The sequence below is a fragment of the Oncorhynchus nerka genome, linkage group LG6 (genome assembly GCF_034236695.1).
Source record: "Oncorhynchus nerka isolate Pitt River linkage group LG6, Oner_Uvic_2.0, whole genome shotgun sequence".
In the NCBI taxonomy this organism is placed as follows: Eukaryota; Metazoa; Chordata; class Actinopteri; order Salmoniformes; family Salmonidae; genus Oncorhynchus; species Oncorhynchus nerka.
In genome coordinates, this window is record NC_088401.1 from 51,162,226 (window position 1) to 51,179,524 (window position 17,299).

A 17,299-nucleotide genomic window follows, 5' to 3' on the forward strand; every position below is an offset into this window, starting at 1 on the left:
CTAATAGTTCAAATCACAGTCCTAAAACATACACACGGAAATCATAGTTTTAGGGACAAGATAATTATTCAAATACAACAGACCTCTAACGGCGAGTCTGGTTCATCCAAGATGTTCTGTTCACTCTGTATCGGCTGCATCGTCCCTGTAGAACTGGGGTCCATTATCAGTACGTTCTGACTGCAGGGTCTGGCGAACTGACAGTCACTCTTTCTGGAGTCAGTCGTCCTGCACACCTCGTAATTGTACACGTGCTGTAGAGTTCCTGTCCCCAAAGTGTCTGCGTAACGCGGTGGATAATACGGAATAACCGGGAGGTTGGAATGATAGAGGACGCGAGACTGTCTCCATCTGTATATTTTCACTGATATAATAACCACTAAACACGTGATGAACAGAAATGAGACTACAGCCAAAGCCAAGACTAAGTAAAAAGTCAGGTGGTCATTGTATTCCTTGTCGTGCGTAAAGTCAGTGAACTCCGAGAGCACTTCAGGGAAGCTGTCCGCCACCGCCACGTTAACATTGACTGTAGCTGAACGAGAGGGCTGCCCGTTGTCCTCCACTACAACAGTGAGCCTTTGTTTCACAACATCTTTATCATTGACTTGGCGTATAGTTCTTATTTCCCCATTCTGTAAACCCACTTCAAACAGCGCCCTGTCTGTCGCTTTCTGCAGTTTATAAGAGAGCCAAGCATTCTGTCCAGAGTCCACATCAACAGCCACCACTTTAGTTACAAGATAGCCAACATCTGCTGAACGAGGTACCATTTCAGCCACCAGGGAGCTGCTAGTCTGTACTGGATACAGAACCTGAGGCGCGTTGTCATTCTGGTCCTGGATCATTATTTTCACCGTCACATTGCTACTGAGAGGAGGGGAGCCTCCATCTTGCGCCTTAACTAAGACCGTAAGCTGTTTTATTTGTTCATAATCAAAGGAGCGCACAGCATGTAAAACTCCGGTTTCAGAGTTAATGGATATATAAGTAGAGACTGGAGTTCCGCTGATCTGCGTGTCTTCCAACAGGTACGATATTCTCGCGTTCTGATTCCAGTCAGAGTCCCGCGCGCTGACAGTAAATATGGACATTCCAGGAGAGTTATTCTCTGTGATGTAAGCAGAGTAGGGACCTTTATCGAACAATGGGGCATTGTCATTTACGTCAGAGATTCTAAGGTGTAATGTCCTGGCGCTAGAGAGTGGAGGCGAACCAGAATCTGTTGCTGTAATTGTTATGTTGTATTCGGACACCGTTTCTCGGTCAAAAATCGAATCTGTTATCACATTATAGTAATTAGTCATTGAGGATTTGATCTTAAATGGGAGGTTAGTATCTATAGAGCATGTAATCTGTCCATTTCTCTCAGAATCAGTATCTTTAACATTTATAATAGCAATAGTTGTGCCCGGAGGAGCATCTTCAGACACAGGGCTGGAGAAAGACATGACGTTTATAACTGGTGAATTGTCATTAACATCAATAACTTCAATGGCAACTTTACTTGTGTCTGTTAAACCTCCCTGATCTTTAGCCTCTACTCTAACTTCGTATTTCTTATTTTTCTCATAATCTATCTGACCCGAAACAGATATGATTCCGGTGTTCTCATTAATGATAAATATGTCTGCTATGCTGCCCTTTAACTTTGATAAACTGTATGCTATTTCTCCGTTCGATCCACCGTCTGCATCGCTGGCATTCACGGTTGTGATATATGTCCCCTTTGGAGCGTTTTCCATCACAGCAGCCCTGTACACCGATTGGTTAAACACAGGCGCATTGTCATTGGCATCTAGGACGGTGATCTCTATATTTACTGTGCCAGATCTCTGCGGATTTCCACCGTCTACGGCGATTAGCTTTAAAGAGAGACGAGGAAGCTCCTCTCTATCTAATGGTTTCTGGAGGAACATCTCTGCATATTTACTACCGTCTGGATTCGCATGCTGTTTTAGAATGAAATTATCATTGGGAGTTAAAATGTAATTTTGTAGGGCGTTGAGACCTACATCGGGATCCTCTGCACTCTCTAGTGGAAACCTAGCTCCAACTGTGGCCGATTCGCTAATTTCAAAATTAATATCTTTATTTGGAAAAACGGGCGCATGATCGTTTACATCTAATATTTCTACAGTGACTAAGTGCAGTTCCATCGGATTCTCTAGAATGATTTCGAAGCTGAAGCTACACGGCGTGATGTCAGTACAAAGCTGCTCTCGGTCTATTCTCTCACTCACGACTAGAATCCCTTTGTCTGTCTTCAGCTCTGTGTACTGAATGCTTTCTCCGGTCACGATACGAGCCCTGCCCGCTCGGAGCCGTTTCAAATCTAACCCCAGGTCTTGAGCCACGTTACCGATGAGAGAGCCTTTCTTCATCTCCTCCGGAATGGAATAGCGGATTTGTCCACTGACAATATGATTGAGATACAGGAGAAAAATAAGTACTTGCCACCGCAGTCCACAACTTGAACGCCATCTTACGCATTTTGGTTGAAGCAATCCTTCAGTTGCCATAGCCAACGAAGAATAAATCCCTCAGGAAAATTCCTTACACTATATCTTCAGAAACGTTGAGCAAAGAGAGGAGTAATATGTAATGTTTTGTTTCAATCCAGGCTATTTTCACCGTCCCTTTCACTTCACAGTAATAAACATGGATCAGAGTGTTTCTCTGTCGCGCCCCGCATCGTATGAAGCGCAATCTCTCCCTCTCCTCTGGTAGAGCGCAGTGATAGGGGAGTTAACTCCACTGACTGACAACACTGGACAGCATTTATTTCACTGATCAACAGCGGCCCTCAGAGTCTAAAACATGAACACCAGATTATATTTGATTTCATTTAAACGTATAAATTATTCAACACGTTACAGAACTACTCCCGTTCCAAACAGGTAGTTGAACACTGTGGTGCAATATACGCGAATGCATCGTTCAATCACTATGATACTACGACCAGCGAGGCAAGTAGCAATAATTTGATAGCGTACTAAAACATGTCACACTATCCAGCCAGCGCTAGATTGGAACGTGCGTAAACATTTTCCATGGATCCACCATCCAAACCATTATTGAACAATACGGTAAAATACCTATGTTGAGAGTTATTTGAAATGAAAAGCAGTCAACATTAAAAGCCACCCCATAGTGACTTAGTAAATAAAGAGTAGTTGGAATTAGGGAGAAAAGTGTAAGAGAACGTATCAGAACTCGGTTGCAATCATGACAGAATTTGCGGTGTCCACACAGAGTGGTACTGAAACGGCCGAGTTACGAGGGAAAAAAGTGGGAATACTATAAAAAACCCAAATGGTAAGAAAAATAGTTAGTGCTTCTATTGTAGCACTTGGTATTTCTACCCACTGTCCAAAACCGCTGGCAATGGAATTCTATAAAACCCAAACGAACCGCAACAACGCTTAACTGATTGACCCATATACTGTGATGGCAAGAGAAATACAGAGCAAATTAACCTTAGGGCACAAAAGTTCAAAGAGTTACGAAGAATATACTGTGAAGATGTATTCCAACCCAATGAACAATACCATTAAAACTCCAACAGACTCACCTCCAGCGGCGAGTCTGGTTCGTCCAGGATGTTCTGTTCGTTCTGCATCCGCTGCATCATCCCTGTAGAACTGGGGTCCATTATCAGTACATTCTGACTACAGGGTCTGGCGAACTGACAGTCACTCTTTCTGGAGTCAGTCGTCCTGCACACCTCGTAATTGTACACGTGCTGTAGAGTTCCTGTCCCCAAAGTGTCTGCGTAACGCGGTGGATAATACGGAATAACCGGGAGGTTGGAATGATAGAGAATACGAGACTGTCTCCATCTGTATATTTTCACTGATATAATAACCACTAAACATGTGATGAACAGAAATGAGACTACAGCCAAAGCCAAGACTAAGTAAAAAGTCAGGTTGTCATTGTATTCCTTGTCGTGCGTAAAGTCAGTGAACTCCGAGAGCACTTCAGGGAAGCTGTCCGCCACCGCCACGTTAACATTGACTGTAGCTGAACGAGAGGGCTGCCCATTGTCCTCCACTACGACAGTGAGCCTTTGTTTCACAGCATCTTTATCATTGACTTGGCGTACAGTTCTTATTTCCCCATTCTGTAAGCCCACTTCAAACAGCGCCCTGTCTGTCGCTTTCTGCAGTTTATATGAGAGCCAGGCATTCTGTCCAGAGTCCACATCAACAGCCACCACTTTAGTGACAAGATAACCCACATCTGCCGAACGAGGCACCATTTCAGCCACCAGAGAGCTGCTTGTCTGGACTGGGTACAGAACCTGAGGCGCGTTGTCGTTCTGATCTTGGATGAAGATGGTACCACTCACATTGCTACTGAGTGGAGGAGAGCCGCCATCTTGCGCCTTAACCACGAGTTTAAACTGTTTGATTTGTTCATAATCAAAGGAGCGCACTGCGTTTATGACCCCGCTCTCTGCGTTTACGGAAACATAAACAGACACAGGAGTCCCGCTGACATCAGTATCCTCTAGAATATAGGAAATACGGGCATTTTGATTGGAGTCGGTGTCTTTAGCTCTAACAGTAAATATAGAAACACCTGGAGAGTTATTCTCTGCGATATACGAGTTGTACACGCCACGTGGAAACACTGGGGCATTGTCGTTGACGTCGGACACCTTCAGATGAAAGGTTTTCTTACTTGAGAGAGGAGGCGACCCTGCGTCAGTGGCGACTACAGTGATGTTATATTCTGACACACTCTCACGATCTAAAACAGCGTCGGTTACCAAAGTGTAGTAATTTCTTAAATTAGATTTGATATTGAAAGGAATGTTTTGGGCCAGGCTGCAGCTCACCTGTCCATTTTCACGTGAATCAAGATCTTTCACATGAATAATACCAATGGTTGTACCGAGTGGCGAATCTTCAGAGACCGGACTATTGAACGACATGACGCTGATTACAGGGGCATTATCGTTGACATCTATTACATCGACAACAACTTTACTGGAGTCAGTCAATCCACCTTGGTCTGTGGCTTCGATACTCACTTCGTATTTCCTGTCTTTTTCATAATCGAACTGTCCCACAAGCGATATAAAGCCAGTGTTCTTGTCAATATCAAACACATTGTCCACATTATTTTGCATTTTTGAAATAGAATAATGTACTAAACCATTCAATCCACTGTCCGTGTCAGTGGCATTTACCGTTATGATATAGGTGCCTTTCGGTACATTTTCCATCACAGTAGCCCTGTACACTGACTGGTTAAACACAGGCGCATTGTCATTGGCATCTAGGACAGTGATCTCTATATTTACTGTGCCAGATCTCTGCGGATTTCCACCGTCTACAGCGATTAGCTTTAGAGAGAGACGAGGATGTTCCTCTCTGTCTAAAGACTTCTGGAGCACCATTTCTGCGTATCTTTTTCCATGTGCATTTGAATGTTGTTTTACAACGAAATTATCATTTGGGTTTAGAATGTAATTTTGTAAAGCGTTAGAGCCAACATCCGGATCATCCGCAGTTGCTAGGGTAAAGCGCGCCCCCACAGAAGCCGATTCACTGATTTTCATTTCTAAATCGTTCTGTTGAAACCTGGGTGCATTATCATTAACGTCTAATATTTCTACAGTGACTAAGTGTAGTTCCATCGGATTCTCTAGAATCATTTCGAAGCTGAAGCTACACGGTGTGACGTCGCCACAAAGCTGCTCTCGGTCTATTCTCTCACTCACGACTAGAATCCCTTTGTCTGTCTTCAGCTCTGTGTACTGAATGCTTTCTCCGGTCACGATACGGGCCCGGCCCGCTCGGAGCCGTTTCAAATCTAACCCCAGGTCTTGAGCCACGTTACCGATAAGAGAGCCTTTCTTCATCTCCTCCGGAATAGAATACCGGATTTGGCCACTGATAATATGACTGAAATACAGGAGAAAAACAAGAACTTGCCATGGCAGTCCGCAACACGAACGCCATCTTACGCATTTATGTTGAAGGAATCCATCGGACGCCATAGCCAACAATGAATTAATCCCACACGAATATTCCTTATATTGTATCCTCAAACGGGAAATACAAGAGTGTTAGTCGATGTATAATATTAAATAAGCATATTTTAACCGTCCTCTTGTGGTATCTGTAATCTACATACACATGTGGAGAGTGAGCTTGTCTCAGTCGTGCCCCGCCTTGAATGAAGTGCAGATAGTCTCTCCCTCTCCTCTGGTAGAGCGCAGTGATAGGGGAGGGGACTCCACTGACTGACAACACTGGACAGAAATCATGTTACTGATCAACAGCGGCCCTCAGAGTATAAAACATGAATACCAGATGAAATTTGAAATTCATAAAAATGTAGAAATAATTCAACACTTTAGAGCACAACTGTCTTCCCATATAGTAGCAAGTAGATGAACACTGTGCAGGGTAAAATCTAAATAAATGCAACGTTCAATCACTATAATACTACGATGACCAGCAAGGCAAACAGAAATAATTTAATACTAAAACATGGCACCTTATCCTCTCAGCCATGGATTTGAACGCGCGTAAAACATTTCCATGGATCGCCAATCTAAACCATTATTGAACGACACAGCAAAGTATTTATGTTGATAATTATTTGACATATGACAAGCAGTTAACACTGCTTAAGCGACTCTTTAGTGGCTCTATATTGACTTAATCAAAACATAGCAGTTGGAAGAAGAAGGAGCAGTGCCTCTGCTGCTATCATGACAGACGAGGCGCTGTCCACACATAGTGGTACTGAAACGGCCTTACAGTGCTACTTTATTGCACGTGTAGTACACATGATTTTTTTTAAAAATCAGGCATACTATGAAAGTCAAAACTAACCAGAAAATAAGTAGCTGCTTGTATTGTAGCACTTATGCGCTAACTTCGGAACCACAATTCTAAGAACTCAGATGGAAATGATATTCAATAAAAGCCCAACAATACGTAACACTGACGTGCCCATACTGTTGACTAGAGAAATATTAAGTAAATGAACCTTATGGCAAAAAAGTTAAAATAGTTACAAAGGATATACTGTGAAGATGTATTCCAACCCAATAAACAATACCATGTAAACTCCAATAGACTCACCTCTAGCGGCGAGTCTGATTCATCCATGATATTATTTTCACTCTGCATCCGCTGCATCGTCCCTGTAGAACTGGGGTCCATTATCAGCACGTTCTGACTACAGGGTCTGGCGAACTGACAGTCACTCTTTCTGGAGTCAGTCGTCCTGCACACCTCGTAATTGTACACGTGCTGTAGAGTTCCTGTCCCCATAGTGTCTGCGTAACGCGGTGGATAATACGGAATAACCGGGAGATTGGAATGAAAGAGGATGCGAGACTGTCTCCATCTGTATATTTTTACTGATATAATAACCACTAAACACGTGATGAACAGAAATGAGACTACAGCCAAAGCCAAGACTAAGTAAAAAGTCAGGTGGTCATTGTATTCCTTGTCGTGCGTAAAGTCAGTGAACTCCGAGAGCACTTCAGGGAAGCTGTCCGCCACCGCCACGTTAACATTGACTGTAGCTGAACGAGAGGGCTGCCCATTGTCCTCCACTACAACAGTGAGCCTTTGTTTCACAACATCTTTATCATTGACTTGGCGTATAGTTCTTATTTCTCCATTCTGTAAACCCACTTCAAACAGCGCTCTGTCTGTCGCTTTCTGCAGTTTATACGAGAGCCAGGCATTCTGTCCAGAGTCCACATCAACAGCCACCACTTTAGTCACAAGATAGCCCACATCTGCTGAACGAGGCACCATTTCAGCCACCAGAGAGTGGCTAGTCTGGACTGGATATAGAACCTGAGGCGCGTTGTCGTTCTGATCTTGGATAAAGATGTTGATACTCACATTGCTACTGAGTGGAGGAGAGCCGCCATCTTGCGCCTTAACCACGAGTATCAGTTGTTTAATTTGTTCATAATCAAAGGAGCGCAATGCGTTTATGACCCCGCTCTCTGCGTTTACGGAAACATAAGCAGACATAGGAGTCCCGCTGACATCACCATCCTCTAGAATATAGGAAATACGGGCATTTTGATTGGAATCAGTGTCTTTAGCTGTAACAGTAAAAATAGAGACGCCTGGAGAGTTATTCTCTGCGACAAAGGAGTTGTACACTACCTGTGGAAACAATGGGGCGTTGTCATTGACATCAGACACCTTCAGGTGAAAGGTTCTCCTACTCGAGAGAGGAGGCGACCCAGCGTCCGTGGCGACTACAGTGATATTATATTCTAACACGCTCTCACGGTCTAAAACAGCGTCTGTTACCAAGGTGTAGTAATTTCTTAAATTTGATTTGATCTTGAACGGAATGTTTTGGTCCAGGTTACAGCTAACCTGTCCATTTTCACCTGAATCGACATCTTTAACGTTGATAATACCAATGGTTGTACCGGGAGGAGAGTCTTCAGATATTGGACTAGTGAATGACATCACACTAATGACAGGTGCATTGTCGTTAACGTCAATGACCTCAACAATAACTTTACTCGAATCTGTTAAACCTCCCTGATCTTTAGCTTCAATCCGTAATTCATATTTTTTGTCTTTTTCATAATCTATCAGGCCTGCAACTGACAGTATCCCAGTGTTTTCATTTATAGTCAACATATCTGCCAGATTTCCCTTCAGGTTAGACAGCGAATATGTTATATAACCATTAGAACCACTGTCTGCATCAGACGCGTTTACATTTGTAATATAGGTTCCTTTCGGTGCGTTTTCCATCACAGTAGCCCTGTACACTGACTGGTTAAACACAGGTGCGTTGTCATTTACATCCAGGACAGTGATCTCGATATTTACTGTGCCAGATCTCTGCGGATTCCCACCGTCTACAGCGATTAGCTTTAAAGAGAGACGAGGATGCTCCTCTCTATCTAATTGTTTCTGAATAATCATTTCAGCGTATTTACTACCGTCTGGATTCGCATGTTGCTTGAGGGCAAAGTTATCATTCGGGGTTAAAATATAATTTTGTAGACTGTGAACTCCCACATCAGGATCTTCTGCATTTTCTAGCACAAAGCGCGCACCGAGGATAGCAGACTCGCTTATTTCCAATTTAACATCCGTTTTCTTAAATATCGGAGGATGATCGTTAACATCTAAGACTTCTATAGTTATGTGATGGAGCTCCATTGGATTTTCTATAATGATTTCGAAGCTGAAGCTACACGGCGTGACGTCGCCACAAAGCTGCTCTCGGTCTATTCTCTCACTCACGACTAGAATCCCTTTGTCCGTCTTCAGCTCTGTGTACTGAATGCTTTCTCCGGTCACGATACGGGCCCGGCCCACCCGGAGCCGTTTCAAATCTAACCCCAGGTCTTGAGCCAAGTTACCGATAAGAGAGCCTGTCTTCATCTCCTCCGGAATGGAATAACGGATTTGGCCACTGACAACATGACTGAAATACAGGAGAAAAATAAGTACTTGCCACCGCAGTCCACAACACAAACGCCATTTTACGCATTTAGGTTTAAGGAATCCTTCCAGTGCCATAGCCAACAAAGAATAAATCCAATACAAAAATGTATTATACTGTATCCTCAGAAACCATGAAAAAAATCTGAGACTGATATTCGACCTATTCTTTCAATCCTGGCTATTTCCAGCGTCTCCTTTTGTTATCTGTAACATCGATCAGAGCCGAGTGTTTCTCTGTCGAGCCCCGCTTCGTATGAAATGCAGATAGTCTCTCCCTCTCCTCTGGTAGAGCGCAGTGATAAAGTAGGGGACTTCACTGACTGACAACACTGGACAGAAATCATTTCACTGATCAACAGCGGCCCTCAGAGTCCATAACGTGAACACCAGATGAAATTTGAATTCATTAAAGGGTAGAAATATTTCAATACTTTAGAGCACTTCTGTCTTCCCATATAGCAGGTAGGTGAACACTGTGCAAGGTCAAATATAAATAAATGCAACGTTCAATCACTATAATATTATAATCGACCAGCAAGGCAAAGAGCAATAATTTGATACTAAAACATGGCACCTTAGCCTCTCAGCCATGGATTTGAACGTGCGTAAAAGCATGCCCATGGTTACTCACTCTAAATCACTATTGAACAACACAGCAACATATTAATGTTGATAATTATTTGACGTATGACAAGCAGTTAACACTGCTTAAGCCACTCTTTAGTGACTCTATATTGACTTAATCAAAACACAGCAGTTGGAAGAAGGGAGAGCCGTCCTCTGCTGCTATCATGACAGAAGCTGCGCTATCCATATAGAGTGGTGCTGAAATGGCCTTGGAGCGCTACATTAAAAAAAAAATCATCAGGCATAATATGAAAGCCAAACCTAACCAGAAAACAAGTAATTGCTTCTGCTGCAGCACTGAGTAAGCTGCATTCGAAACCACAGTCAGCTGACAATGGCATTCAATTTTAAAAAACATAGCTAACCACAACAATATGTAACAGCTGTTATGCCCATACTTTTAACTAGACAAATACTGACTAAATTAGCCTTAAGGCAACATAGATGTAGGATCTTCATTTGAGCCAATTTGCTACAGCAGGAAAGAAATCCTGCAGAAACAGGACATTTGAAGTATTATGTGGGTTATGATTCATAAAACATGTTTTTGAGTTGATACACTTTAAAAAAAGAAGTAAATCACAAACTTCAGAAGACGTCTTAAACCTCAATTACACTACACGAAAGTTGTCCTCCAACAGTGTGATCATATCAAATGAAGATCCTACATCTGCAGCTAAAATTGTTACAAAGGACATGTTGTAAAGTTGTTTTCCAACCGAATGAGCAAAATACCATTTAATTAAACTCCACAGACTCACCTCCAGCGGCGAGTCTGGTTCATCCAAAATGATATTTTCACTCTGCATCCGCTGCATCGTCCCTGTAGAACTGGGGTCCATTATCAGTACATTCTGACTACAGGGTCTGCCGAACTGACAGTCACTCTTTCTGGAGTCAGTCGTCCTGCACACCTCGTAATTGTACACGTGCTGTAGAGTTCCTGTCCCCAAAGTGTCTGCGTAACGCGGTGGATAATATGGAATAACCGGGAGATTGGAATGATAGAGGACGCGAGACTGTCTCCATCTGTATATTTTCACTGATATAATAACCACTAAACATGTGATGAACAGAAATGAGACTACAGCCAAAGCCAAGACTAAGTAAAGAGTCAGGTTGTCATTGTACTCCTTGTCGTGCGTAAAGTCAGTGAACTCCGAGAGCACTTCAGGGAAGCTGTCCGCCACCGCCACGTTAACATTGACTGTAGCTGAACGAGAGGGCTGCCCGTTGTCCTCCACTACAACGGTGAGCCTTTGTTTCACAGCATCTTTATCATTGACTTGGCGTATAGTTCTTATTTCTCCATTCTGTAAGCCAACTTCAAACAGCGCCCTGTCTGTCGCTTTCTGCAGTTTATACGAGAGCCAGGCATTCTGTCCAGAATCCACATCAACAGCCACCACTTTAGTCACAAGATAACCCACATCTGCCGAACGAGGCACCATTTCAGCCACCAGAGAGCTGCTTGTCTGGACTGGGTACAGAACCTGGGGCGCGTTGTCGTTCTGATCTTGGATAAAGATGTTGACACTCACATTGCTACTGTATGGAGGAGAGCCGCCATCTTGCGCCTTAACCACGAGTCTTAGTTGCTTAATTTGTTCATAATCAAAGGAGCGCACTGCGTTTATGACCCCGCTCTCTGCGTTCACGGAAACATAACCAGACACAGGAGTCCCGCTGACATCAGTATCCTCTAGAATATAGGAAATACGGGCATTTTGATTGGAATCAGAGTCTTTAGCTCTAACAGTAAATATAGAAACACCTGGAGAGTTATTTTCTGCGATATAAGAGTTGTACACGCCACGTGGAAACACTGGGGCATTGTCGTTGACGTCGGACACCTTCAGATGAAAGGTTTTCTTACTTGAGAGAGGAGGCGACCCTGCGTCAGTGGCGACTACAGTGATGTTATATTCTGACACCTTCTCGCGATCTAAAACAGCGCCTGTTAGCAAGGTGTAGTAATTTCTTAGATTGGATTTTATATTGAAAGGAATGTGTTGGTCTATGCTACAGCTCACCTGTCCGTTTTCACCCGAGTCGAGGTCTTTAACATTGATAATTCCGATGGTTGTACCGTGAGGTGAATCTTCAGAGATTGGACTAGTGAATGACATGACACTTATTACAGGCTCATTGTCGTTTACATCAATTACCTCAACAATGACTTTGCTCGAATCAGTCAAGCCACCTTGGTCTGTGGCATCTATTCGAATTTCGTATTTCTTATATTTTTCATAATCTATTTCCCCTAACACGGAAATGACACCAGTCTTTGCATCAATAGTGAATGTTTCGGAAACTGTGCCTTTTAAATTAGAAAACATGTACGATATATAGCCATTGGAGCCACTGTCTGCATCACTTGCGTTCACTGTGGTAATATAGGTGCTTTTCAGTGCGTTTTCCACCACAGCAGCCCTGTACACTGACTGGTTGAACACAGGCGCATTGTCATTGGCATCTAGGACAGTGATCTCTATATTTACTGTGCCAGATCTCTGCGGATTTCCACCGTCTACAGCGATTAGCTTTAGAGAGAGAAGAGGATGTTCCTCTCTGTCTAACGGTTTCTGGAGAACCATCTCGGCATATTTACTAGCGTCAGGATTTGTATGTTGTTTTAGGACAAAATTATCATTCGGTGTTAGAATGTAATTTTGTAAGGCGTTAAGGCCTACATCAGGGTCATCTGCAGTTGCTAAGACAAAGCGCGCCCCTGCAGAAGCAGATTCGCTGATTTTCAATTGTATATCATTCTGTTGAAACACGGGTGCATTATCATTAACGTCTAATATTTCTACAGTGACTAGGTGTAGTTCCATCGGATTCTCTAGAATCATTTCGAAGCTGAAGCTACAAGGCGTGACGTCGCCACAAAGCTGCTCTCGGTCTATTCTCTCACTCACGACTAGAATCCCTTTGTCTGTCTTCAGCTCTGTGTACTGAATGTTTTCTCCGGTCACGATACGGGCCCGGCCCGCACTTAGCCTTTTCAAATCTAACCCCAGATCTTGAGCCACGTTACCGATAAGAGAGCCTTTCTTCATCTCCTCCGGAATGGAATACCGGATTTGGGAACTCACAGTATGACTGAGATACAGAAGAGAAACCAGTACTTGCCATCGCAGTCCACAACGCATACGCCATCTTATGCATATAGGTTGAAGGAAACTGTCAAATTCCATAGCCAACAAAACAAATCCAACACGAAAATTCCTTATACTGTATCCGTAAATGGGGAGCAAAGAGAACAGTAGGAGTCGACGTATTATCTTAATCCAGTCTACTTTAACCGTTCTCGTACTTGTAAACTACATGTAAGAACCAGAACGATTGTCTCTCTGTCGCCCCGCCTAGTGTGAAGCGCAGTCTCTCCAGCTCCTCTGGTAGAGCGCAGTGTTTAGGGGAGGGCACTCCACTGACTGACGACACCGGACAGAAATCATTTCACTGACCAATAGCGGCCCTCAGAGCCCAAAACATGAACACCAGATGTTATGTAAAAATATAGATCTGCACAGAAATGATTCGACACTTTACAGAACTATTTTCTTATTAAAATGTCACAAATAAAAACACTGTGGTCAGTGCAATCGAAATAAATGCACAGTTCAATTACTAAAATAGTAGCCTCCCATGTAATAGTAAAACACGCCAGCCTATCTTCTCAGCCCCAGTTTGAATCGTGCGTAAACATGCCAACGAAACAGCGCTCCAAAGCATCACTGATAAATACAGCAAAATACTTATATTAAAAGTGATTTTGTTTGTTACATGACTAACTGTAAACATGGGTCAAATGTACAGTTACTCTTGATCCATATAGGGAAGTTGTAACCAGGCTCGGCATAGAGAGTGAGAGAGAGGAGAGCATACTGTTGCGCACTAAAAGTGTCGCGGTACACACGGAGGGGTGCCCTTCATAGTCTTACAGCGATACAGCCTTACTTACTATAGTGGCGCTCAGCATTCATGATCAAAAAAGCCAAAAGAAAGCCCATAAAGAATGCGCAGTAGCTGAATTAGCCCAACAAATTAGTTAGTCACAGAGGGAGTAAACCGAATAAATCCGCACCAGAGCACAATTGAAAACGAATAGATACAGAGAACAGATGGCAGAGATTAACTCCAACAAAATGAGCTACCTAATTTTAACTGCAATTAACTCACCTCTAGCGGGGAGTCAGGTTCATCCAATATGTTATTTTCAGTCTGCATCCGCTGCATCGTCCCTGGAGAACTGGGGTCCATTATCAGTACGTTCTGGCTACAGGGTCTGGCGAACTGACAGTCACTCTTTCTGGAGTCAGTCGTCCTGCACACCTCGTAATTGTACACGTGCTGTAGAGTTCCTGTCCCCAAAGTGTCTGCGTAACGCGGTGGATAATACGGAATAACCGGGAGATTGGAATGATAGAGGATGCGAGACTGTCTCCATCTGTATATTTTCACTGATATAATAACCACTAAACATGTGATGAACAGAAATGAGACTACAGCCAAAGCCAAGACTAAGTAAAGAGTCAGGTTGTCATTGTATTCCTTGTCGTGCGTAAAGTCAGTGAACTCCGAGAGCACTTCAGGGAAGCTGTCCGCCACCGCCACGTTAACATTGACTGTAGCTGAACGAGAGGGCTGCCCGTTGTCCTCCACTACAACAGTGAGCCTTTGTTTCACAGCATCTTTATCATTGACTTGGCGTATAGTTCTTATTTCTCCATTCTGTAATCCCACTTCAAACAGCGCCCTGTCTGTCGCTTTCTGCAGTTTGTACGAGAGCCAAGCATTCTGTCCAGAGTCCACATCAACAGCCACCACTTTAGTCACAAGATAGCCAACATCTGCTGAACGAGGTACCATTTCAGCCACCAGGGAGCTGCTAGTCTGGACTGGATACAGAACCTGAGGCGCGTTGTCGTTCTGATCTTGGATAATAATGTTGACACTCACATTGCTACTGAGTGGAGGAGAGCCTCCATCTTGCGCCTTAACCACGAGTTTAAGCTGTTTTATTTGTTCATAATCAAAGGAACGCACCGCATGTAAAACCCCGGTTTCAGAGTTAATTGATATATAACTAGAGACTGGAGTTCCACTGATCTTCGTGTCCTCCAAGAGGTACGAGATTCTCGCGTTTTGATTCCAGTCAGAGTCCAGCGCGCTGATAGTAAATATGGACATTCCAGGAGAGTTATTCTCTGAGACGTAGGCAGAGTAGGTTCCTTTGTCGAACAATGGGGAATTATCGTTCACGTCAGAGATTTTAAGGTGTATTGTCCTGGCGCTAGAGAGAGGAGGCGAACCCGAGTCTGTCGCCTTTATGGTTATATTATATTCTGGCATAGTCTCTCGGTCGAAAGCTGAATCTGTGATTACAGTATAATAATTAGTCAATGAGGATTTGATCTTAAATGGGAGGTTGTTGTCTATTGAACACATAACGTGACCATTACTCTCTGAGTCAGCGTCTTTAACATTGATTATCGCTATGGTTGTTCCCAGCAGGGAATCTTCAGAAACAGGGCTGGAGAAAGACATGACGTTTATAACGGGAGAATTATCGTTGACGTCAACAATCTCGATGAAAACTTTACTGGAGTCGGTTAAACCTCCCTGGTCCATAGCCTCAATCATCATTTCATATTTCTTGTCTTTTTCATAATCTATTTTCCCTACAAGTGTAATTGTGCCAGTTGTCTCATCCATGTGAAATATATCTGATTGGTGCTCTTTCAAGTTGGAAAAATAATATGTAATGAGGCCGTTCGATCCACTGTCTGCGTCGCTGGCATTCACCGTTGTAATATAGGTGTCTTTTGGAGCGTTTTCCATCACAGTAGCCCTGTACACGGACTGGTTAAACACAGGGGCATTATCATTGGCATCTAGGACAGTGATCTCTATATTTACTGTGCCAGATCTCTGCGGATTTCCACCGTCTACAGCGATTAGCTTTAAAGAGAGACGAGGATGCTCCTCTCTGTCTAACGGTTTCTGAAGAATTATTTCAGCATATTTTCCTCCATCTGGATTTGAATGTTGTTTCAGAACGAAATTATCATTCGGCATTAAAATATATTTCTGCAGACCATTGTTACCTACATCTGCGTCCTCGGCACTGGCCAACATAAAACGCGACCCGAGTATACCCGACTCACTTATCTCAAATTTGATTTCATTCTTTCGAAAAATAGGTGCATTATCATTAATATCAAGGATTTCAACAGTTACACGGTGTAGCTCCATCGGATTCTCTAGAATCATTTCGAAGCTGAAACTACACGGCGTGACGTCGCCACAAAGCTGCTCTCGGTCTATTCTCTCACTCACGACTAGAATCCCTTTGTCCGTCTTCAGCTCAGTGTACTGAATGCTTTCTCCGGTCACGATACGGGCCCGGCCCGCTTGGAGCCGTTTCAAATCTAACCCCAGGTCTTGAGCCACGTTACCGATAAGAGAGCCTTTCTTCATCTCCTCCGGAATAGAATAACGGATTTGACCACTGACGATATGAGTGAAATACAGGAGAAAAATAAGTACTTGCCACCGCAGTCCGCAGCACAAACTCCATTTTACGCATCTAGGTCGAAGGAATCCTTCAGATGCCATAGCCAAGAAATATAAATCCAACACGAATATTCCTTATAGCCTACTGTATCCTCACACGGTGAGAAAAGAGATTACTGATAGTGGAAGTGCTATTTTAATGCAGGCTATTTCTTAACATATCTGTTTGAGCGAGTGATTCTCTGTAGTGCCCCGCCTCGTATGGAGCGCAGTCTCTCTTTCTACTCTGGAGCGCAGTGATAGGAGAGGGGGGGACGGGACTCTACTGACTGACAACATTGGACAGAAATTATTTCACTGATCAACAGCGGCACTCAGAGTCAAAAACATGAACACCAGATACGTGGACATATACAACTGGGTAGAAATGATTCATAAGTGTACAGCACTGTACTAAAATAATACAAAAAACGCCCCGTACAATTACTAAAATAACGATGACCATCAGGGTGAACGGTAATCACTTGATTGTAAAACATGCCACCATATCATCTAAACCTTAGTTTAGATCGTGGGTAAAGATGTTCCATGGATACGGCGCACAAAACCATTATTGAACAGTACGGCAACATGCATACAGTATGTCGCACTGGTTGAGAGTATTTTGCTTGGTACAG

At 43.3% G+C, this 17,299-nt stretch overlaps 5 protein-coding genes across 6 annotated transcripts in view; all 5 read right to left on the reverse strand.

Annotated features, from left to right (window-relative positions):
• LOC115130030 (protocadherin gamma-A11-like) overlaps positions 1-17,299 on the reverse strand; it is a 198,381-nt gene that overhangs the window by 112,752 nt on the left and 68,330 nt on the right. The window contains exon 1 of one of the 2 annotated variants that reach the window (XM_065019631.1): positions 14,286-16,872. The exons of the other annotated variant lie outside the window; for it this stretch is intronic. Within the exon in view, the coding sequence (XP_064875703.1) occupies positions 14,286-16,724 (2,439 nt within the window). The 5' untranslated portion in view covers positions 16,725-16,872. Of the gene's footprint in view, positions 1-14,285; positions 16,873-17,299 lie in introns of those variants that run through there. 2 annotated transcript variants of the gene reach the window in all.
• On the reverse strand, positions 69-2,522 carry LOC135572192 (protocadherin gamma-A3-like). The gene has a single exon (XM_065019641.1). The coding sequence runs from the start codon at positions 2,520-2,522 to the stop codon at positions 69-71; it is 2,454 nt and encodes an 817-aa protein (XP_064875713.1).
• LOC135572135 (protocadherin gamma-A8-like) lies at positions 3,554-6,171 on the reverse strand. The gene is made up of 2 exons (XM_065019162.1): positions 5,634-6,171; positions 3,554-4,346 (listed from the first exon to the last, which is right to left on the reverse strand). Exons 1-2 carry the CDS (start codon positions 6,011-6,013, stop codon positions 3,554-3,556), a joined length of 1,173 nt encoding a protein of 390 aa, XP_064875234.1. The 5' UTR covers positions 6,014-6,171.
• LOC135572136 (protocadherin gamma-A11-like) lies at positions 6,897-9,696 on the reverse strand. The gene is made up of 2 exons (XM_065019163.1): positions 7,087-9,696; positions 6,897-6,900 (listed from the first exon to the last, which is right to left on the reverse strand). The coding sequence occupies exons 1-2, from the start codon at positions 9,546-9,548 to the stop codon at positions 6,897-6,899; spliced, it is 2,466 nt and encodes an 821-aa protein (XP_064875235.1). The 5' UTR covers positions 9,549-9,696.
• On the reverse strand, positions 10,556-13,448 carry LOC115130033 (protocadherin gamma-A8-like). The gene is made up of 3 exons (XM_065019164.1): positions 12,918-13,448; positions 10,862-11,630; positions 10,556-10,591 (listed from the first exon to the last, which is right to left on the reverse strand). The coding sequence occupies exons 1-3, from the start codon at positions 13,298-13,300 to the stop codon at positions 10,556-10,558; spliced, it is 1,188 nt and encodes a 395-aa protein (XP_064875236.1). The 5' UTR covers positions 13,301-13,448.